Source organism: Nelusetta ayraudi, unplaced genomic scaffold (genome assembly GCF_046127955.1).
Source record: "Nelusetta ayraudi isolate G7.1 ecotype Tasmania unplaced genomic scaffold, CSIRO-AGI_Nayr_v1 ptg000056l, whole genome shotgun sequence".
NCBI lineage: Eukaryota > Metazoa > Chordata > Actinopteri > Tetraodontiformes > Monacanthidae > Nelusetta > Nelusetta ayraudi.
Genome location: NW_027466106.1, coordinates 2,206,356 through 2,230,348, shown reverse-complemented (window position 1 = coordinate 2,230,348; position 23,993 = coordinate 2,206,356). Strand labels below are relative to the sequence as shown.

The window sequence follows — 23,993 nt, the reverse complement described above, 5'->3', positions numbered from 1 at the left end:
AAAAACAACAACAAGATCCCATTCTTTTAAATGGGTAAATAGGACTTTGTTTTTAAAGAGTTCTTTAAGCAAATTAATATGGGCCATAGCGACACATAAAGGCCTGCTGCTGACTGCCATTAAATTTGAATATGTACACACACACACACACACACACTTCCTGCTTGGCCCACCTTCAGTCTGGACACCCGCTACAAAGTCTAGACGTGCCGCAGATTACAGTCAGCACCTGTGAAGGCTTTTTCTCGACACGAAGCTTTGAAACATTAAAATCAAAGACGACTCCTCGGCTGTTACAAACAACTGGATCCTCCACAAAGATGGAAAAATAAAATCATCAAATGTATTTGTGTACTTGGTGACTGCCGTTCTACCCCGTCCTGCGCTCTCCGTCCGTCCGTGCGTGCGTGCGTGCACCGCGGGGCAGCGCCGGAGCCGGATGGAGCGCAGGGCGGTGCCCGGTGGCTGAGGACATGAAAGGCGGCGGTGGGCGGTGCCTGCGCCGTATTTACACTGGGCCGCTCCGCCCTCCGTAGAAAAACTGTCTGCGGGCCGGTGGAAGCCGTGAAACAAGTGGAAGGCGATGGAGCAGACGGGCGCACGCTAACAAAACACCCACCCCCCCACTTCCCCCACCGCCACCACCTCAACCATCATCAACGCACGCACGCACGCACGCTCGTGCATCCTTGTTCTCTTGCGCAGCGAAAGAGGGAGACGATCGTTTTGGTTTTTTTTGCGTCGCCGCAGCAGCACCGGAGCTTTTTCATGGCCGCGACACTCACCATGAGCGGCGGCGGCGGCGGCAGCGGCGGCGGGCAGGAGGATCCCTTCTACCCGCTGCAGAAGGCAACTCTGGCCGCCGGATTCCCCCTGGAGGAGTCGGCGCTCTTTGGTTTGGATTGCAAGGTCCCGGACAAGGCCGGCCCGAACGACTACACTCAGGTAAATAAATAAATAAATAAAAAAAATAAAAAATAATCGTAATAGTGATTCCCCAGAGAGATTTAGCACGAGTGATGTATTACATAGAATGGGCGTGGCAGATTGTGTGTGTGTGTGTGTCAATGCAGAATTGCTATCTGTGCTTTCCCCGCTGTTGTAATTACGGTCGCTCAAGAGGACCTGTCGTCTTTTTTTTTTTCTTAAATCACTTTATTATGATGATTTTTTTTATTTATTATTATTATTTTTTTAATTGTTATTATATTTCGCTGTGCTGAGGCTGCTGCTGCTGCGTTCCCCGAGCGCATTCATTCAGCGCATGTTTCCCCGTGGCAGCCAGTTGGTCCACCAGTTGTTGTGCGCCCCTCTCGGCACCATAGCGCTGCTGACAACAACTGACCGGCGAGAAAAAAGCTGCTGCTGCTGCCGGCAACTCAAGTCCGTCAGTTTCTCTCTGGAAACTGCAGCAGCAGGAGGGGGAGCGAGCGAGGGTTGGGGTGTGTGTGTGTGTGTGTGTGTGTGTGTGTGTGTGTGTGTGTGTGTGTGTGTAGAACAGCTGGTCGGATCAGGAGCCTAGAAATAGCAAAAGCCCATCCCCAGACTGCTGCTGCTGCTGCTGCTGTTGCTACTGCTGCTGCAGCAGCGGCCAGGGAGGCATGGGTGTTCCCCCCCATTCCCTTTCATCCTCTGCTGCAGGGGGGGTGGAGGGTGGAGGGGCTCCTCCAACTTTTCAACACCAGCTCGAGTCTGTCAGACTGGGCTGGGCTGGAATCAACCGACCGGAGCAGAAACGGGCGGCTTAGATTTAGATTTTTTTCCCCCCCGTAGATATATAATTGTATTGACATGATTTTCTGTAGTTGCGTTCATGAACCAACACACAGTTTGGCCTACTTGGTTGTTGGGGGTGGTGGTGGTGGGAAGGTGGGGGGGTGGGGGTTCCGAGTTCAGCCGCCTAGCAGGCAGAGAGGGAATGTAGCAGCCGCCTATTGATGACTACTTGATAAATGTTTTCGCGGTGACTGTCCCAATAAACAGTTGTCCTCCCAAAAATAGTCGCTCTAGATGGGTTTTTTTTTTTTTTTGAAAGGCGACAGATACACGAGCAGCCAGTGACGGTTAAACTCTCTTGTTTGTTTGTCTGTCTGTGTGCGTTCTCGCCTTCCTCCCCAGGCAGCGAAGTGCGAGCTGGACCGCTACCTCTCCCCGCAGCCGCTCGCCGGCGACGGCCAGCAGAAGTCGCAGCGAGACGGCGGCTCCGTCATGGATCATCACGGCTTCTTCGCCGACGACCACGGCCACGGCGCCCCGTACACCCTCAACATGAACCTGTACCTCCCCGACAGCGGCTACCTGAGGATGGGCCTGTGCCAGCAGGAGCGGCCGCCGCCGCCACCGCCTCAGCACCACCACCAGGGCGGCGCCCACATCAAGACGGAGGCGGCGTCGCCGTGCTTCTCCCCCGACCTGCAGCTGCACTGCCCGACCCCGAGCGGCGGCGCCCTGGACTCGTCGGGCCTGGGCCTGACGCTCAGCGGGTTGCCAGACTTCACCAGCGTCTTCAACCAATCGGCCGGCGGTAGCGACCCGGTGGCCGAGGTGTTCGTGAAGCAGGAAATGACCTCGCCGTTCGACCACGACCTCCACGACCTCCACCATCACCATCACCACCACCACCACCAGGACAGCGGCAGCTCGCTCTTCCAGCTTCTGAACTCCGGCTTGGACCATCACCACGGCAACGGCATGGAGGCTCCTCAGCACCACCACCACCATCATCACCATCATCATCAGCAGCAGCAGCAGCAGCAGCAGTTACAGCACACGCCCACTTCCATCCACGCGTCCTTCCACGACATGCCGGCGGCGTCCTCGGCCTCGCCGCCCGAGCAGCCCGCCAACAAGCCCGTCTTCTACTCGCACCCCCTCCACCCTCAGACTCCTCGCCCTCACTTCCTCCAGCAGCAGCAGCAGCAGCAGCAGGTGGCGCCCTACCTGCCGCCGTCGCCGCCCAGCTCGGAGCCCGGCAGCCCTGACCGGCAGAAGGAGCTGCTCAACGCCATGTCCCCGCCGCCGTCCTACGCCGCCACCATCGCCTCCAAGCTGGCCGGCGGGGCTCCCGCCCTGGGCCCCAGCCCGGGGCCCGGCAGCCTGGCTCTGCCCCTGGCTGCGGGGCCAGCGCCGGCCCCAGGACAGGGCCAGGTGGGCCCGGCGGGCCAGGGTCTCTCTCAGGCCCACCCGGCTCAGACGACCATGCCCGTCCGCTACAACCGCAGGAACAACCCGGACCTGGAGAAGAGACGGATCCACCACTGTGATTACCCAGGTAGGAACTGCAGCTACGGAAATATATATATATGTATATATATATATATATGTATATATATATATATACATATATATATATATGTATATATATATGTATATATATATATATATATGAATGAATGAATTGTTTTTTTTCGTTTAGTTTCGTTTTCATTATAAATTAATCGAACATGTCTGCAATCAATTGACAAAAAAAGAAACTATGTATATGTGTATATATATATATATATATATATACATATTTTTTTTTTTTTTTTACAAATTTACAAGATATATGCAACAAAAATAAAACAACTCTTAAAATGAAAAGAGGAAACAGGCTGAAGTTGAGACTTATTTTTGCTTTATTTTATCCTGTACATTCCATAAGATCACCCAGAATATTAGTAATACATGAAAGAACAAAAAACACAACAAACAAAATATGCTTTGAATTCTTCTTATTATACGCCTTCTCACCATTCACTGTTTTCTACACTGCCGATAGATACTGAAGACATCAGAGATATGAGCACGATATATGTGAAGACAAGTTAAATAACTCTAAGTTTGTTTTTTATGAAAGGCGGCTATTTTGTAGAATTTGAATATAAAACGTGTTTGAGTTATTCCACACTGTTATTGTTTCCTACATTATGCCACGTGTGTTCATACATAGTTTTGATGCCTTCAGTGAGAAGCTGCAATGTCAACAGTCATGAGAATGAAAGAAAAGACATTAAATTCATAAGGTGTCCAAACGTTTGACTGGTAGTGTATATATATAGATATATATATATACATACATATACATATTTGTATATATGTCTTCTTATCAACGCCCTGTGTGTGTGTGTGTGGTTTCATGTGGCTGGGGTTCGTCTGCGTTGCGTCTCGTTTTGACAAATTTATGGTGTTTTGAACGACTCCCAGGAGCCCAGTGAGTCACGGCAGCACGAAGCTTCAAGAGAAGCGTTTTCAGACGACTCGCCTGCTCGCTCGCTCGCTGCACTCGCTTCAACTGCGTGCGCTAAAAACTGCTCGGCGTTCATTAGCACGCCTCCAAACGGTCTCGGGCTCTGTCACCTTGCGAGCTCTCACACATGGCTGTGGCTGGAGAGTGGCGACTGGCACGATTGTGAAAGCGACCTGTGCGTGGGTGTGATAATTAGACTGGACGCCCTCCTTAAGTCCTCTGACCTTTTTGATTTTCTTTTCAGTCAACCAGTTCGGCGTGTAAGTCGCAATTTGGCTCGAGGTTGCGCGTCACTTTAGTTGTTTTCTGACACACGCGCACGCACACGCACACGCACACACACACACACACACCGTGTAGCCGTATGATGTGCAGCTACTTGTACGACATGTAATGTCAAATAGCCTGTGGTGGCGTGTAAAATGGGCTTAAGCAGAGGCTCCAGCGGCGTGCCGAGACAAGACTAACGTCTTTGCATGAGTCAGATTTGTCAGGGATCATAGTTTACCATCTTCTTGCTGCTGGATTTCATATTTTCCACCTCATTTGAATGTATGAAATCGCTGAATACACACACACACACAAAAAAAAAAAACACCCGGCAATAATTCTGCCACTGCCTATAAGACAGCGAGACTGTGTTTAAAGGTCCCATGTTGACTCTCGCTCTCATCTATTCCATATCTATATGCAAAAATGTTGGCTTAACCATGCAGCTCTGGGCACTGACCCCTTTGTGATGTCATAAAGGGCACAGCTACCTTTCCCAGACGTTGGCTCTGAGACTGCTTTGATTTTGCGTAGATGTAGAAGATTTAACAAAAAACTTTTTTTCTTTTTTTTTTCTTCTTTTTTTTTCAAAAAAAGAATTTTTAGAAGTTCTTTCAGATTTCATTGAATTGTCCCAGGCTTTGAGAACCGAAGACGCGCGACACAATGGGACCTTTAAAAATGCTCCGAACCCTCAAAAACTGCCGCCGGTGCTGTTGATTAACAATAACAATAACAATAACAATGATGAATAACAATAATAAACGATAAGAATCTTGGTAAGTACATGAGAAAAGTACATGTAACCCCCAAAGAGCAGCTGGTGTTTGTTTTGACGCTTAGCTCCGACACATTCGCGCACTTCTGACAAACCGCCGCTCGCTCAGCGAAGCCGCCTGCCAAGCGCAAGCCTGACAAATGAGGGTTTTTTTTTACTTTAAAATTTTTCAAGTTGAATCCATTTTTGCCTTTTTGTCTCCCCATCAGGCTGCAAGAAGGTCTACACCAAGTCGTCCCACCTCAAAGCTCACCTAAGGACTCACACCGGTAAGACCAAGTCCTTCCAATCCGCTCTTTTTAAATTACCAACCCAAAATATATTGATTCTTTTCTACTCAGTCAGTGTGAAACCTGGGCCTGCTTAGATGCACACAAAGCTGATATGCAGGGAGGAGTTGAAGGAAACAAGCTCACATCAGTGTTGAAGCAAAGTCACTCCACAGCGGAATGTTATTCTTTTCTTTTCGACCAACTCGGTGTAATTGGACGATTTTTCACGTCACACCTGGCGTCGTCTCACGGCCGCGGCCCAGTGGTTGAACAACGCTGTTCCAACCGGCGCCGCTCTTGAGGATGGGACGACGCCGTGTCACAACTTGTGTGTATTTGTGTGGCAGCGTGTTGCTAGGCAGAGTGTCGCGCTCACACAATGTCTGTGTGTGTGTGTGTGTGTGTGTGTGTGTGTGTGTGTGTGTGTGTGTGTGTGTGTGTGTGTGCGCGCGCGCGCGTGTGTGTGTGTAAAAGTATCCCAGCCCCGTTTCTATCTTCTGCCCAATATACGATTCCGCCAAAACAGGTGGAAGTGACACACTCCTGCCAGCGGGTGACTCTGGGTGCCGTCTCACCCTCCCCTCCCCCACCGCCACATATACACCCCCCACCCCCCCCACCACCCATCTTCCTCCTCCCCGAGGATCCCACTTCCTGCGGCGTTCAAGCCACGTTCAACCTGCTGTTTCTGGGCTCGTTTAACCTCTATAAATATCCGTCCGCTCGGATATAAAAATATCGCGGATTACACGCCCGCCTCCCCACCACCTCCCCACCGCACCCCCGCCCCCCCGAGCGCATGTCGCGGCCCGTTTCCCCTTTTTCCTCTTTTTGTCTCCCATTCAAACGGTTTCTTTTCACCTTTTTGTTTTTTTCATCCGGGAGCCGTCTCTCTCTCTCTCTCTCTCCCTCTCTCTCTCCCCCTCTCTTTCTTTTTTTGATCCCCTTTTCCCTTTTTTCTCGCAAAAGTCAACAAACAAGCACGAAGGTGTCGGTGCCCCACCTTGCTGCAGCTAACAAAACACAGCTCCTGTTTATATGCAAGCATTCCTCGCTCATCTGGACGTACGGGCGCGCACGCACGCACGCACGCACGCACGCACGCACACACACACACACGGGCAGAGTTTCGTGACGGCGAATCTCTGGCACGTGCGCGATTGTCGCTGCGGGTTGTTGCGTGCGTCTCGCTTCAGCGCAGAGGGAACACCACACGACAATTAGGTCCGCCGTTGGCCGCAGTCGGCGCAGGCTAGAGATGAAAGCACCACGCGCGCGCACACACACGCAGGGATGCAGCGGCAACTTCCGCTCAGCTTTTTGTCAGTCAGGTTTTATACAGTCACCGTTTTCTTTTCTTTCTGTTCCTCCCCTCATTCATCTGGTTCCTCTTCTGTGCTCGCTGTGATTCTACTTTCTAATAGGCCCCCTCCCTGCACACACACACACACACACACACACACACACACACACCCCTGCAATTTCTGTCTTTGTCTCATTACTCATTCTGCTTCTCTTATTCAGCTGCTTACACACGTATGCGCATGCACGCGCACGCACACACACACACACACACACACACACACACACACACACACACACACCTGTCAGTAATCTGTATGAGATGATTCCTAATGCGTTTGGCTCCCTTTGGGAGTCCCCACTCTAATCTCCATCAACATCCATTACCCTGATTGTGTGTGTGCGTGTGTGTGCGTGTGTGTCTGTGTGTGCGCCTAGATGCATGTGTTTGCAAGTGTATTGTGAAAACTCTCCTCCCAGATCCTCTCTTTCTGTCTCTCTCTTTCCTGGTGTCTTCTCACCGTCTCATCTTGCTGCGCTCGTCTTCAGGTGTGTGTGTGCATGTGTGTTTGTGTGTGCACGTCTGTCTGTCTGGTTGTCGGTATTAATTCCAAAAGCCTCGTCCGTGCACATTATTCCGTGCACATCTTCCGCCTTCACGGCGCATTAGAGACCGGGACCGACTGTGTTGTTTATGCAGCGTATTGCTTTAAAAAAAAAAAATGCAAACCTTCTTCTTTTTTCCTGATTTATTCCCTCCTCAAACCGCCACCAGCAGCAGCGGCAGCAGCGGCAGCAGCTGCAACCAGCGGCGGCGTCTTATCACTTTTGCGCACACGCTCGATGAATTTTCACAACTTCAGCCGAGGCACTTCCAGTGGAAAGTGTTTTCTCGCAGCAATGTGCGGCGGCTCCGTTGGCCTTGTTATGCGAGTTATGCGAACCCTGCTTTCAGGAAAGACGAGCTGTTTTTAGAGGGCCTTTTTTTCTCTCTCCTAAGATCTGCAGGAGGATTACAAATAGTCAACATATTTCTCCTGCTGTTTTTGATCATGACGAAAAACTCCAAGCTCGTCGTGAAGATTCACTGTGGGCTCCTTCGGAGCGAGTCGGGAGGAGGCTGTTGTGCTTTTAGCTTTTGAAGGGGGAATAAAGATAGACAGAAAACAAGCAAATAAATAAATAAAAACACTTTTTCATGTTGTTTTGAACTGGCAGCGTTTCTGAAAACGCAACTTAATCCTGTCAAAAAAAAACAAAAAAAAACTTGCGAGTTTGGACCGGATTAACCCTTAAAGGCCAACTCTTGGGATCGGTGGTTTGCGGATCAGTTCTTGTCTGACAGCGGGCCAAGGCTGGAGGAGGCAGCAGGTCGCGGCAGCCTTTTTTCTCTGTTTCAACTTCGTCTTCTTCCTCTATCGAGAGGAGCCCGAGGCTGAAGTTGTAGGATGATTGGGATGGCAGAGTGACAGAGAAACAAACTCCCGAGCGAAAAAAGCCTCGCGGAGAAACAAAGACGACTCCGTGGGAAACCTGAGCTGCGCGGCGCTCGGCGAATGCCTCCGACTGCGCGTGTTGTTGGCTAACTGGACTTTTCAGTAGAGCCTGTTCCCCCAGTTCCTCCGCCCGATCGTGTGTGTGTGGGGGGGGGGGTGTTAAGAGTCTGTTCTAATGATGATCGCTGGCATTGCCGAGATCACCTTGCCGCTTTTTGTCGCGAGGTTGAGCCGTCCAGGCCTCGTGCCCAGTGTGTGAAATACCCAAACCCCCAGAATCCAAGATGGCGGCCCATTCATTTCAATGCAGTTGCTCACCCAGCGCATGCGGCGAAAAACTTTTTCACTTCTGCATTAATGGGCCCATAGAGCTCACATGATCTATTTGGCCAATCAGAACGTTTCTGGGACACGTCAGGACGCAGCCAGCGAGAGCTGAGACACAGCAGCACGTACGACATCGTGACATCACACCGGGAATAAACTCTTTTCTGGTGATTTTCTGGCCTTTATCGTTGACTAAAAGACCATAACTGAAAAATCTACAATAGAAAGATTTGCTTTCAATCGCGTTTCAGGTCACAGTCGTCCTGCGAGCCGCTCTAAAGGCGTTTACTCTTGTGTTGCGGTCTATGGGAAAAATGCTTTTCGGGCCCATAGAATTTTTTTTATGCTGCAGTACCTCAGGTGGCCACTGGGAAAAAAATTGGCTCGTCGCCATATTGCCAGTGCAATATCCAGTTCTTATAATACATCCATGGAAATACCCAGCAGTCCTCCTGATTGTTAATCAGTACCAGTCTAAATTTCCATAACATGCAGATGGCCTATAATAACATTATTTTGGATGCAAGACATGACAGTCAGTACATAACAACACAGCCGCTTGGCCAACAAAAATTGTGAATAATAGTTAAAAAAAAATTCTGCTTTGAGGCTTTCAATGGGTCTCCGCGGTTTAATCTTGGGGGTCCGACCCGTCACTCATCCAGACTTTTCTCTCTCTCTCTCCCCCTCCCCCCCCACCGATCCACCCACCCACAGGTGAGAAGCCGTACAGGTGCACGTGGGAGAGCTGCGACTGGAGATTCGCCCGCTCGGACGAGCTGACCCGGCACTACCGGAAGCACACGGGCGCCAAGCCCTTCCAGTGCGCCGTCTGCTCGCGCTCCTTCTCCCGCTCTGATCACCTCGCCCTGCACATGAAGAGGCACCAGAACTAGCCGCCTTGTCGCTTTTGCTTTTCTTTTCTTTTTTTTTTCTACACACGACGCCACCAAACACACACACACAATGAGCGGCGGCATCCTGACTAAAAAGCCTCCCACATGCTACACGCTGCCTGATACAGAGCGACGCCCCCCGGCTGACACCTCCTGGTGCTGCAGGCAGAGCGACGGCAAACAAAGTGGGACATTTTTCTGGGAGTTTGATAGCAGGAAGCGTTCAGGTCGGACGGAGTTCCTTCCCGCCGGCCGCCTCCTGGTCCACACAGACTTGGTTTCGATTTCTGTGGACAAGTACAATGAAGAAGAGAAAGGAAAAAAAAAAAACACATGCAATTAAAGAAAAGCAGCGGAGTCATACCCGAATGAGGTGTGGGGGAAAAAGCACTTACCACTAAAGAATTTGTACATGTTTTGCCTTTTTTTGTCTAACATAGAATTGTCTGTATGATTTAGTTTTTTTTTTATGAAAGGGTTTTTTTTTTTCTATTTGCCTTTTTTTTTTTTTTGCAAAACTATCCAAGCCAAATCTTTTTTTTTAACTCTAATTTTTATGTTTACTTAACTTGGTTTGTTGGTTTGTTTATGCAACTGGGATATCCAGATTTCTATTATTTTGATTATTATTATGATTTCTTTTATAATTTTTTTTTTTACCAAATCCCTTTGGTTTGCACTAGAAATTGTTGAAACCCTGCCCCACTCCCTCCCGCCCCCAACAGGCCCGAGCCTCCTCTCGGCTGGAGCGATCGTTATCACCACTGGACTGAATCCCTGCCGATACACACAAATCATTGCTGTTCGGATATTAAATATTGAAGGCTTTTTATTCCTGGGGGGAGAGGAGGGAGGGGAGATGGGATGGGAGGATAGGGGGATGGAAAATGGATGGATGGATGGATGGATAGAAAGATTTCTGATTTGGGAGAAAAGTGGGGGGGCGTGGGGAGGATCTGAGGACGGCGGCGGGGCAGGCAGCAGCGGATGGTTGCTGAAGAGCGGCAATTAGCTGCTGAATTATTCATGGGCTTCGACTGATCTCTCCAGGCAGGGAGCCGTGAGCAGAATCTGCTGCCCGTGTATCCCACAATTCACCCGGATAAGCAGAATCTATGGCGGTTGATGTCCAATTATTAGACGTCAGATTTTTTTACTTTGCCAAAACGTTGTTTTTTTGTTTTTTTGTTTTTTTTAAACCAAAGTCTTCGTTACCATTGACACCCTTATTAACAAGTGCCTCGCGTCTCCTGGTTTTTGCGCGTGTTCAGCGGTAGCAGAGCTGAGATCACTGTGGACAGTCCTTTTAACTCTCACTCATGGTGCTGTTTTCATTTCTCAATCTGTCAAATTTGCCCACTGTAGAAAAAACAACAACAATCCTACGATCACAGAGTTCGTCGACCTCCATTGTAATTTATCAGCTCGGCTGAGGCCACTTCATGGACATCCTGGGAAAAAAAGAATAAATCTGGAATTAAAATCTACATTCACTACTTCCTCTAAAAGCTTTTCAGCCACACACCTTCTACAAAGATAACACGGTTTCATCTGTCAGTCAAGCATTAACGCCTGTTTGGTTAAAGGATCGGTTCACATTTTTTTATTTGTTTGTTTATCAAGTCTCGTTTGAGGCAGCACTCACTTGCCCCAGTGTAAACCCCAGCAGTTATCTGTCACTGCAAGCCCGAGCGGCCCCATAAAGACACGGGCTCTATATCCAGCTGGGGTGGTGGGCGGGGACACCTGCGGGGAAAATAAAATATGCATTGTAAAGATAAGACAATGCACTATTTGCTTTTCGTCCAGTTCCACTTATCTGGGCGGAATTCCTTCGCTATGCCTGTCGAGCTGCACACAGAGGGAATTTTCACTGTTGGGGACATTAGATGGAGACCCGCCCAGTTCGATCACTCTGAGTGGCTTCAACGGGAAATTTGTGGATTTTTTTTTTCCTGCCGACTGTGTCATTTGAGACAGTATTTTTAATTTTTTGGGACAAAAATGTGAACTTTTCCTTTAACGTAAACCTCAATGTCCGTGTTTTAGCCTGTGCCTCTAACTGTATTTGTCCATTCACTGCAGGTAGCATAAAGGTAATATAGCACTGTAATGTATCATGGTATATCTATTTATTTGTGTCCAAGTCGGGGGTGGGGCAGGGGTGGGAGAGGCCGGGGTGGGCGGGGTTCAAATGGGTTGGGGTCGGGGGTGGGGTACCAGATCAGCTGACTTTTCTCCCCAGCAACAATGCCTTAATGTAAATATATGCACTGTAAATAACAATTATTTTGTTCAATTGTTTTCCTTCCAATTAATTTTTTTTAATTATTTTGTAAACAAATGGGCAAAAAATAGAAAAAAAAAACAAGCAAACAAAAAACAGAAACGCCCTGCATCCGAAACATTTTTGAGCCTGTTTTTTCTCTTCGGTTTTAGGTAAACGTTCCAAAGACAAAAGTTGTTTTTTCTTCAACTGAGTGAAGCTGATTCTAATAAAGTCCACTGACAATTTTACAAGCTTGTGCTCCTTTTTTTTCCATTTAAAAGATGGGTAAATATTCTTCTAACAGTTACAGAATTTCTTCAGCAATCCTCTTGCTTGTGCAGCTATGATAGTGTGTTGTTGATTTTGTCCATTAAAGAAATTCTGAAGAATTGGAGAGACAGAATGCTTCCCGTACACGGTGCATTTAAGCCACATGGCCGGTCTGGGAAAGAGCCGACAGAAATCCTGGACCCCGAAATGAAAACAAAACATCTGTCTATCATATTAGACGCAGACCAATTAGATTTCTGTCCTGCAAGTTGAGGGACTTAGTCCAGAGCAGCGTGATTGGTGGGAGGCGTGAGTAATAACAAGCGCCACCACCCTGTCATGAGCTGTATTGCGCCATATGCTAGCCTACTCCTGACAGATCGGTGCTTGATACATTTTTTTGGGGGGGGGGTTAGGAAATTGAAAGTTTCCGTCACTTCCTGTTTGAGTAACAACTTGCTCTCGCTGTAACTCTTTCTCTCTGTGTAAGGACATTGATTGGTTGTTTCTGAACCCATCTGTCCATTTTCTATACCCACTTCCTTGAGCAGACTGGGTTGCCTGCCTTACAGTTCCCAATTCACCTCACATGCATGTTTTTGGACTGTGGGAGGAAGCCGGAGAACCCGGAGAGAACCCACGCAGATGCAGGGAGATCATGCAAACTCCACACAGGAAGGCCTCAGACGGGGATCGAACCCACAACCTTCTTGCTGTGAGGCGACAGTGCTAACCACTGCACCGCTCATATTCTGAACTGATCAAGTTAACTGATCAAAGAGAAGATGGCTCGTTTGATTAATCTACTGTATCGTACACGTTTCTACATTTCATTTGCAGACAATAATGCACCACCGTGTGTCAACCATGCTCCAGAAGGTAGATATGCTCACTGTTTGGTAGTTCTGCCCCACTATAGCACCCTCCATAACAAGGATGTGAGATTGACTGGGACGTCAGAGACCAGACACTTGCGTTAACTTTGATTTATTACCATTAAATCACACGGACTGAGTCTTGAAAGATGAATCCGAAGCGATATCAAAATTGAAATCTCCCCGACTGCACTGCCTGGCGGCGCTACATTCTACACTCGGTGCTATAACATGACTCTTTAAGGCCTTACTGACAGAAATAAGGCACCAACACGCTTCGTCTTCCCAACCCAACAAAACCAAACACGCTCTCTGTGAAGGAGCCGTTCAAGATCCAACACGCTTCGCTCTCTGTTTTTCAGTTGAGGGGACACGCGGGAAGATGTGAAGGCAGAAGGAAAAGCAATCTCATTCTGGGGCCTTCAAGTAACCTGCAGCACCCTCGCTGGTCAGCAAACAATGGCTCTTTGAAGTCCCAGCGAGAGACAATGGACAAGAAAATAAATCTGACCACCACTTGAGGACCAGAGGGGGAATCCCACTGCATCGGGAATAGACGCACAAACACGCACGCTCTCTCTCTCTCTCTCTCTCTCTCTCTCTCTCTCTCTCTCTCTCTCTCTCTCTCACACACACACACACTCACACCATATGTTCTTGATTTAAGTCATAAATGTGACCCAGGGTCCCTGTTGTAATGTACCTCAGATGTCAGCGAGGAGGAAGGTGGAGGGGGCGGCGGGTGAGAGAAGTGAAATGGCGAGCAATCTAAACAAAAGGATCTCTGGGGGGAGCCAATCAACCACTTCCGTCCTCCTACGTCTCCTCTGCTTCTCCCTCCTCCGCCGCTCTTCTCGTTTAATTTCATTTTTCTTCTCTCTCTCCGTCTTTGTCTTTTCCATGCACCGTATCTCCCCCACCTCCCAACTCCCTCCCTCCCTCCCTCTCTCTCCCTCGTCCCGGGTGGAAAGTACTGTATGAAGGTCCAGGGGTCAGAGTGGAACTCGTTCTCACAACCTGCTGCGTCCCCTCGACTTCTGCTGCCCCGCTTCAATCATCCACCTCCACCTTCTCCTCCACCTTCAAGCTCTCTCCTTTCTCACCGCACCCCCCATGGGAAAAAATACCCAGAATGTGTGAAAAACTATGCGCAAATGTGTGTAGGAGTGTGCGAATATTTTAGAAAGTTAGGACAAACACTTTGCACGCACACACACTGACACACTCGCACACACATTGTGGTGAGTGAGTGGGAGCTACTGCTCCATGTTTTGGATCAACTAAATTAATGTCACACATCTGGATGAAGGCTTCTGCCTGCTCCACCCTCCGCTGTGCTGCGTTGGTGTGATTCCCAGTTTCCCCTCCGTGTGTGTGTGTGTGTGTGTGTGTGTGTGTGTACGTGCATGTGTGTGTGCACACAAGCGCACGCATGCTTGTATGTGTGTGTTTGCGCGTATGTAGGTATAGTGTTTCCAGTGCTCTTCTCCTGGAACAGACCACCCACTCAGAAGACCAACAGAATGACAATGGGGAGCCCAGATAGACACACACACGTACACACACACACACACACGCACACACACACACACGCAAACTCCCTCCAAAGTCAACCTCTCCCAATATTCTCAGAATAGAACATGTTGTTATCGGACATGGAGGAGATAAGAGAACAGCTGAGATGCCGTGGCAAAAGTTGAGGACAACATCGGGACGTCAGAAAGTCGGGATGGTTCCTCGTCCCGTCGTTTGGGAAAGCGTTGCCCGAGGTGAACTCATCAGCAGTTGGAGAGCATTTTTTAAGAAAAGCCCCGAGCATCAGGGCCTCAGCGCGGTGGCTGTTACAGAGTGCAGCGGCTGAAACATCAGGTTCTCTGCGGGGGAAGTCTCAGCGCGGACAAACAGGAACCCCAGAGGGCAAAGAAAACCCCGAAACGCCGCATTCGAGGTTCCCATACGGCGGCTGTTTGGTAGCCGGCCAGAGCAGCGGGTCGCCTACCCATGATCCTTTTCACCCCTGGGGCCCTCAGAAAAAAACTACCGGCTGAGCTCAGCGTGCGGAGCAGGTGGCCGGCTGAGTCAGTTGTCAGTTTGTGGGGCCCAGCGACCGAACGGAGAGAGTAAGGAGTGATTCAGGCGTATTTGGTCCGACGCAACGCAGTTCGTGGTAGCGACGTGAACGTGAGGCGCACATGTTTGTCTCTCTGCGTCCGCCGCGGCCTGGGTTACCACGCCTCTGACCTTAGAACAGCCTGGGTAGGACCTCGCCTTGACCTGAGAGAGAGCGCAGGAGGAACAGCGACAGAACCGGTTTCAGTAGCTGTGTTTTCATTCCAGTATTTCACAAAATAAAAGTGACATTTCTAAAAATTTCAACAAAGTACAATTGCGATTTGCAGGTGTTTCCATTGAATGGTGTGAGGCGCATAAGCCGTAATTCTCGTAAAATCACGACCCGCGACGCCACACTTTGAGGGGGGTGTAGGTACAAAATTTCTTGTTGTTCTATGTTTATTGCTGTCAAGAATGGTTGTTATATTTTTCCCTTTGATTACTTGTAAATAAAATAGTCCATCTCCACCTCCGTCCAAACATAACATGCCATTTTCACTTGAACTGAACTGGTCACATGATCCCGTACGTCACGTCCTGCAAATGCGAAAAAAAAGTGTCTGCATGACACTTTTGCGATATACCTCGAAATCGACACGTCTGAAAAAACACCTCAAGAGAGCGTAAAAACCTTTTAGCGATATTTGAGAGTTTTTTTTCCCGAAGTTTAGGTGTTTCCATCACCAGTTTTTTATTGCGATATTTAGGTTTTGCGTAATTCTAGGGGTCATGGAAATGCTGCTGCTGTCAATTGAGAGAATCAATGTTAACGTTTGTTCTGTTATGAGTTGATCAGTAACCAAAAGCAATTTGTTGTGATGTGAACACGTGTAAGACACGTGTGGTTATTGAAATAAAAATGTTTTTCTTTTTTTTTCTTTAATTTGTATACAAATTCAGTGCTGTGCCAAAACTTTAGGCAGCTGTGAACAATTGCTGTAAAAAGTAAATAATGAAAGGCTTTCAAAAGAAAAGGGTTTCTAGTTTATTTTCCTATAAACAACATTGAACATGAACTGTGAAAAAAAAAAAGTCAGATGTTTGGTGCTGCCTTTGCAAAACAGAATAATTTCTCCTTCTTACACTTGCAGACAGTTTTTGAGGAAGGTTCCTCCAGACAACTCGGAGAACCAATCACAGATCTCCGCTGGATGGAGGCCGACTCTTAATGTGATAACAACAACATAACACTTGTCGCTGAGGATGAGATCAGGGTCGGTGGCGGCCAAGCCATTTTTTTTTTTCACCACGGCTGCCTAAAAGAGTTTTACCCAAAACTCTCAGCTACAAAGAGAGTCGTCAGGCAGTGAGAGAGTTGCTTCCTCATAGGCAGTTTCAGCTGGTGGCACATGCTTGGTGATCGTATAGTTTCAACATCGACCCACCGACATTAATGAGAAAAAGATGACACAGTGCTGCAAGACGCAGCCCCACCTACCTGTGTCATGTCAGCAGATAAAGGGCTCTAATCAGGAAAACACCGGAGTCGTTCTTATTTACCCTGGCGGAAATCTTTTATTGCAGTCTTGAGCAACCCGGGGCAGCAGTGCAGCGTTTTCTTGACTGGCTCCCTCGTTGTATCAAATGGGTTGAAGGGGCAAACCAGTTGGGCTCCCACCCCTCTATCCTGGTGGAATAACTCTGTATCAAAATGCTCGTTAACGCCTGTGCGGGAAATAAAACTGAAGTATTTAGGTCTCACACTTGACTTGTTGATGTCTACGTTGTTTTTTTCTGGAGTTCTTCTTATCAGGGTAGGAGGGAAAGGGCAGGAAAGGTCTGCGATCTGCATATCGTCCGTGTACACACACTCAATCAAAGCTGTTTGCACAGTGTAAGCCCTCAGACTATCAGACTGTACTAAGGGCCTCCTTGACCAAACAGCCAACACTTGCCTCTTGTCCTCACGCGTGTTTTGTCGACGGCGGCGCAGATTAGCGGTGATTAGAGCGAGGAACGTGAGGATCGGGTTCCCAGCGCCGGTCGCTGCCGATGTCGTGTTTTCACAAGCGGCCAGCGTGTGTAAATGTTCACGCCTGAAATGGAATCAAATATTTGCGGTAAACCATATGAATCAAAACTTCATAAAAATATTTGTACAATGTCTCTGTCAAATGAACAAAATATACAACGCTTGTGCTTTTATTTTCCTACCATGTCTGTTTATATAAAGGGAGGTTCCATTCACAGAGAGGCAGCCATATTGTGCCACCAAGGTTCAACAGTAGCACAGAACCCGGATCTAACCTGGAGTCAAATGGAAGCTGTTCTGACTCATGTGTAGTAGCGTCTACCAGACAGATGAGAGATAAAGCAAAGTCTCAACTTTTATCAGCCACAATGTGATAACAGCTGGTGCTACAAGGTAGTAGTGTAATTGTAATTTATTTTTTAATAGCTGAAGATAATCTGATAACGTGGCTCCGAGCATAGAGCAGGATAGACATTTTCCTCAGTCCTGCAGTCTGCTTTCTGACCACTAGAGGCTAATTAGCTTACCCAGCGGGCCTCTAACTAAATATAAGAACAAGCATTTAAAAAGATACAAGTCAGAACAACAACAACAACAACAACGAGTATTAGAGCTACATTCTTTTAACCCCCCTGTTATGTTCGTTTGTGAGGAACAGCAATGATGTTCCCGGGTCAATTTGACCCAGTGCATTTTTAAGTCTCCTGAAGATGTCAGTAACAAAAACCAATAACATCTTTGAATCAGATGGACTGCAGTGATGGGAAATGTGGCATTACACACAACAGTAATTATCACTATCATATGACAAAGCACTGATGGTCCACCCCTTGAGATTACTGAGAACCTCTTGAAACCCCTGTACCTCCAACTCCTTTCTTGCATGTAGCTTCTACGTCAGCGCTTCGTTACGGGAAGAACTCGAAAGAGTGAATCAAAACACAATGCCTAAAAAATAAAACATTAAAGTGCAAATCCTCTGTCACGCTGTCATGATGGACGTTGGTTATTTTTCTTTCTTATTGTTCTTTTATCTATTTTCATTGTATTTCTTTTCGTGGCGACTCTGATAGAGGTGACAAGCTGAGACACGTCCTTCAATTAAGCCACAAGTTTGACATTTTCAAGACTCCACTGTGGCCGGGGGGCGCTGTAAGTTAGTGAAGTTGTACCGAAAATGTTTTCACGATTCTCTATTTACTTTCCATTTTTAAGGTTGAACCTGACTTGGCAGCTGCTTTTGGTGACCATGAATTCAAATTTCTCCCTGCTTTCACCAATGTTCACTCAGAAAACAGGCGTAGGTGAAACAGGTAGGAATGGGGGAAAAAAAGAACATTGCTTCCTTTAAATGTTTTATTTTTTAGTCATTGTGTTTTGATTCACTCTTTCGAGTTCTTCCCGTAACGAAGCGCTGACGTAGAAGCTACATGCGGAGAGGCAAGAAAGGAGTTGGAGGCACAGGGGTTTCAAGAGGTTCTCAGTAATCTCAAGGGGTGGACCATCGGTGCTTTGTCATATGATAGTGATGATTACTGTTGTGTGTAATTCCACATTTCGCTTCACTGCGGTCCATGTGATTCAAAGATGTTATTGGTTAACCGTCTGGATCTCGAAAGAAAATCTCAACATCTTGATCGTTATGTCACAGAGCTTTTCCAGCAGTTGACTTTTATGTCATTTCATTAAAAATGAAAAAGTTGGGCCATCAGTTCTTATTTGCTGCTTTGTGCAATTTCTCAATCTAAGGAGTCAGTCGAAAAAAATGACAAATATTCATTTATATACACAAGGTAGACGTTCTTTTTTAATTTTCAAGAGAGATTCATTGCTCATTGTTTGGAAGTCAAACTAGAATTTCAAGTTCCTTCGAGACCGTGCCGTTGAGCCTCTCTGACTTATTATTGGATGCGTTTCTCCAGGACTTGACATGGTCCGACAAGAATTAGTTCTATTTGTACATTTGGATTAAGGTGGTTTCACAGGGGAAACAAGTGAAGAACACTGATGCTGTGAGAAAGGTGGAGGGTCAGGACATGGAAAAAAGGCTTTCATTGCCGAGAGGTTTAAATTCTCTGCAGCAATTATTCCTTGTTTTCCAGGGGAAAAAAAATACCGTGAAATAAAAGCTTTTTTGGCTTTCACCAATGCTGTCTTGGAATAATAAGTAAATTAGCTTTCGGTAAGAAATGTTTAAATAAATAACTTTAACGTAAAAAGTGACTGGGACTCATCTTCATTCATTCATTTTCCATACCCGCTTAGTCCTGAGCTCAGGGTCATGGGGGTCTGCTGGATCCTATTCCAGCTGTGACATCCTGGACAAGTCGCCAGTTCATTGCAGGGCCACATAGAGACAAACAACCATTCACACTCACATGCACATCTACGGACAATTTAGAATGTTCAATTGACCTCACATGCATGTTTTTGGAGTGTGGGAGGAAGCCGGAGAACCCGGAGAGAACCCACGCAGACACAGGGAGAACATGCAAACTCCACACAGAAAGGTCCCAGGCCCGGAATCGAACCCACGACCTTCTTGCTGTGAGGCGGCAGCGCTAACGACTGCGCCACCGTGTCGCCTGGACTCATCTTCAACTTCATTATTTTCCTGAAGCCAGTCTGAATTGCATTTTTGGTGATAAACAGCTGGAAGACAGAAATGCACTCGTCTAATCTGATCAGACATAATTTGAGGAATCGGGAGCCACGTCTGGGGTGTTTTTCTCTCGTTTCAGTCGCTAAGAGACTTCAGGTGGTTCTCTTCATTCCGGCCTATAAAACCTGGGACTTGATGTTAACAAGTTTGCTCAGCTGAATCTCGGCCTCTTAAGGATCAGTGCCAGGTGTGTGCGGCCGGTGTCAACAGAATCACTGCATTATTGACTGCTGATGTGACTGGAGCAGGAAGATTGTTGTTGGATCATTTAGATTCAGACTGATACATTTTAATGCCATACATTGTGAATATACAATCTGTCAAAAGTTGATATTTTCTATGAATTCCTTTAAAGACTTTTTGAATTATTGGTTTAAATAATTTTTAATTCATATATGTACTGAAGATATTGAAGGAAATATTTAATCAGGCCTCAAACATTATTATTGTTTATGCTGATGATGTGTGACAATTAATTACAGATTTTAGGCACTTTGAAAAAACATCTTTGACAGTCTTTGTTTGCTTCTTTTCAGGCACAGAGACATTTATCAGCATTTATGTGCGCGCGGGCGTACTCTTCTTTGTAAAGTTCCCCCTTGTGACTGAAACGCACAGTCCCGTCTCGCAGCGGCAGCGCTGCAGAGAAATAAAGAAACAGGGCGACGGACACCTGCTGCAATCCTCGGAAAGGAGCGACGCTTTGCACTGATCCCGCTTTCTTTAGAACCTGATCTCACTCAGAAAGTGCAAACCCAGACCTGTTTGATCAGACGCTACACACTCACGCAGCGTGCGTGTCACGTGTGTCTCCGAGCGCTTGTGTAACAGGATGTAAAGGTCCGTGGGTGGACAACCGTGCCAGATCTGCTTTATGAAAATAATCGGGCTCTCTGCAGCCCCTCGTCCTTCCTCCTCCTCCTTCTCCTCCTCCTCCTCCTCCTCTTCACTCCTCCCTTCTTCCGATGAGATAAAACATTATCCCATTACATGACGAAGGTCTCTCTCATGCCTGAATCCCCCCGCCGCCGCCGCAACATCCCCCAACACCTACACACACTTACCGAACACATGGCTCAGATGTCGGGAGGCGAGGATCCTGCACCCCCTTCCCTCCCTCGCTCTCCCCCTCCCCCGCTCCATTCCCCTTTCTTCTCCGGCAGCTGGTCGTCATTTCAACGGCCTTCTGTGAAACCTGGTATTCATAAGCAATAGTTGTGATTTCACCCGGGAGTCCCACATCATCATCATCATCATCATCTTCTTCTTCTTCATGGTAACGGTTTAATCTGCCTGGTCGTGACCCCGTCCTGTTGTTTAGGAGTGACCTGTGTGGGAGAGCAGAGGCTCTCTTGGCGCATGTTACACACACACACACAAACACACACCTACACACAGCATCACAGACACACACAGCTGGTTGCTATTGTCTCTATGAAAAAGACCATTTGTATCCTGTATATGACCAGAATAGCTTATCAATTGGCTGTGGATATACTATAATGTGACAGCCATATAACATCTGCTGTGCGTACTGTATGTCAGCAGCTGGTAATCAGCGTGCATACAATTCTGACAGTCACTGTGGTTTTAGATGACAATCCCAGTTTCTAGACTGGTTGGAGCAAAACACTAAGAAATCTAAGAAAAGAAATAACTTTATTGAACATTTTCTTTAACCAAGTGGAGAAAATTGACTGGCTCGTGTACCGCCCAGTTTCCTTGTCTCCACTCCCAACACTTGCACACCTGCACCTGCCTCAGCAGTCGAGCCCACCTGATCGTCATCGGCTCGTCAGCCGCCCGTTACATCAGCACCGCTCTGATCTTCAGTCCCTGCTGAATCGTTCCTCTGTTCGCGTTGGTGTTTCAGAGGAATTTTAGGAGTTATTAAAGTTATTCAACCTGTTTCTCTCCAAAAAGTATTTACCAATGTTGCGGGCCAACCCTTTTCCTCAGGCAGACAACCCAGACTGATTTCACCTTCACCGTCTTTCCAGCAAAAGCTGAAAAACAAAGAACATGAATTTATTAGCTTTTTGCTCTCAGCTCTTGGCCTGTGGTTCATTTTTCTCCCCCTTTTTCAAGTTGGACACCCCGTGTAATCTGAATAAGTACACAAAATAGTTTTAATTAGATTTTTTTTAACTCACTTTTTACTTATAAAAAAACTCAAGTGGCGATTGGACACACCTTCTGATGATCACATTCAAAGCATAGTTATTGAGTTAGTCTATGAATTTTAAGTGATTTTTTTTAAATATAACAATGGGTGAGGGTTTGGGTTAGGAATGATAATCTCTTTTTCACATTTTTGACTTTGTGTCTTCTTCTGTGGTTCTTAAGGGCAGCTTGCAACTTTTGCCCTAATGTTATATGTTGATTGGTCACAAAACATTAATCGAATAGGAATGCTTCAAGCTGGAGCTCGGCAAGACGGACGAGTGTGAGATTTCAGGATTGAAGTGCTGGAATTCTCCATTTCCAGAAGCCAATTGAAAGAGACTAAACAAAACAAAACAGGGGATTTTAAAATGCCTATGACATTCACATACCAAGAATCCTTTTTTTTTTTTTTTTTTTTAAGAAAAAAAAAAAGAAATCTCAAATACGGTCAGTGTCTCCGTCTCCAGTGGTGTCAGTTGTTGAAACTGCTGCTAATCAGTTTTAGCTGAGGTGACTCACGCTGAGGCCTGTGATTCACGGCTGAGCTTTAACCAGAAAACAACGGGAAAGCATGACAGAGGGATGATGGAAACAACCCCCACAACACACACACACACACACACACACACACACACACACACACACACTTGAGCCACTTGACGGGAAAAGACTTGAGGGCCGGTAGTTTCTCCGCACCCTGGTGTCATTCAAAGCTAGCTAGCCTCATCTGTCTCTGTGTCAAAAGTCTTATACGGCCTTATCTGGACAAGTTTCTCCTGTATTTGGAAAGAGAAAAAAAACACGCCTCTATTTCATGTCAAAGTGAGCGCGTGCTGACATTTTTTCCAAGCGCTCGTTTGCGAGTGTTGCAACCTTGTCGCAGCCAAGGGAAGGCGATATCGAGACGTGACGGGTTAATCATTGCACGTCGCGGAGAGTCGGCTCCACTTGTGTGAAATTCATAGCCGAAAAAAGCTGAAAAAAAAAAGCACAAAAACAGAATAAATTCATTAAATAACAGTGTTGAATTGCTCATTGCAAAGGCGGTGACTGATGCCTGGATGCGAATTCCCACACACTATTTTTAATAGGCTGACAATAACCGCCTCGGAGCGAGACATTAAAAGAAAACCGCAGATTTAATCGTTACCTGGTGTCACTAAACCTGTGATTACAACACAATGATAAATGGCAGAACTAGGTGTGCGTGCGTGTGTGTGTGTGCGTGTGTGTGTGTGTGTGTGTGTGTGTGTGTGTGCGTGTGCACCCTTCATCCAGAGAGTGTGGGCAGAGAATGTCATAACTTTGTACACATCACAAGGGTGGAGACAGCAGACATTGTGGAGACAGAGGTTATAAACTCGGCGGAGACGTTTCTCATGAAACGACACCGTCACTCTGCCCCTTTTTTTTCTTCCTTTTTAACAGCGCGTCGAAGATGAGTAATGTTTTGCGGTGTTCGCTCTGAAGAGAACGTACACCTGAGCGTTTGTGTCCACGCGCTTAAATGTGCCATTTACAAGCCGTATCGCGCGTTTGACATGTTTAATTTTCTCAAACTATGTCTTCCAGGCGCCTAGATAAGGCCTTCACCACTATCTGAATATTTTTTTTACCTGAACACAAAGGTGTTTTTTTTCCCTTCTTCCTGTCTTTATTTCAGGATAAGACGTCTATCTTTATCAGAACTACAGGCTGCAACACGAAACTCATAGTAAAGTTGTTCTCCGTACAACAGGTGATTCAACTGCAGTGACCTTTTGCACCGGGTTTGTTTATTTTCTCCTGACAGGCTCGCTGTTGGTTGTTTAAAGTGCGGCGATTAATCACGCACTTTGTCGCAAAACGACGACAACGACAGCGTGTAAATGTCAACTGTGGAGCAAGGTGAAAGATCGATGACGATTTGATCCTCGCAGAAAAAGACTCGGAGAATATTAAATATCCCGAAACATTCTAAAAGTTCCCTAAACCGCAGCGGTTTGAAACGAAATGGAGCTTAAAAACTCCGCTGCCCTCACCTGAACTCTGCTGCAGCTCATTGATTTTAATGACTTCATGTGTGCAGCGAAGCTCCGGAGGCAGCAGCCAAAAAGAT

General features: G+C 47.0%; 1 protein-coding gene across 1 annotated transcript; it reads left to right on the top strand.

Annotated features, from left to right (window-relative positions):
* Positions 1 to 301: 301 nt before the first annotated feature.
* On the top strand, positions 302 to 11,682 carry klf5a (Kruppel like factor 5a). The gene is made up of 4 exons (XM_076038380.1): positions 302 to 945; positions 2,119 to 3,271; positions 5,486 to 5,545; positions 9,391 to 11,682. The coding sequence occupies exons 1-4, from the start codon at positions 769 to 771 to the stop codon at positions 9,567 to 9,569; spliced, it is 1,569 nt and encodes a 522-aa protein (XP_075894495.1). The 5' UTR covers positions 302 to 768; the 3' UTR covers positions 9,570 to 11,682.
* Positions 11,683 to 23,993: the final 12,311 nt, after the last annotated feature.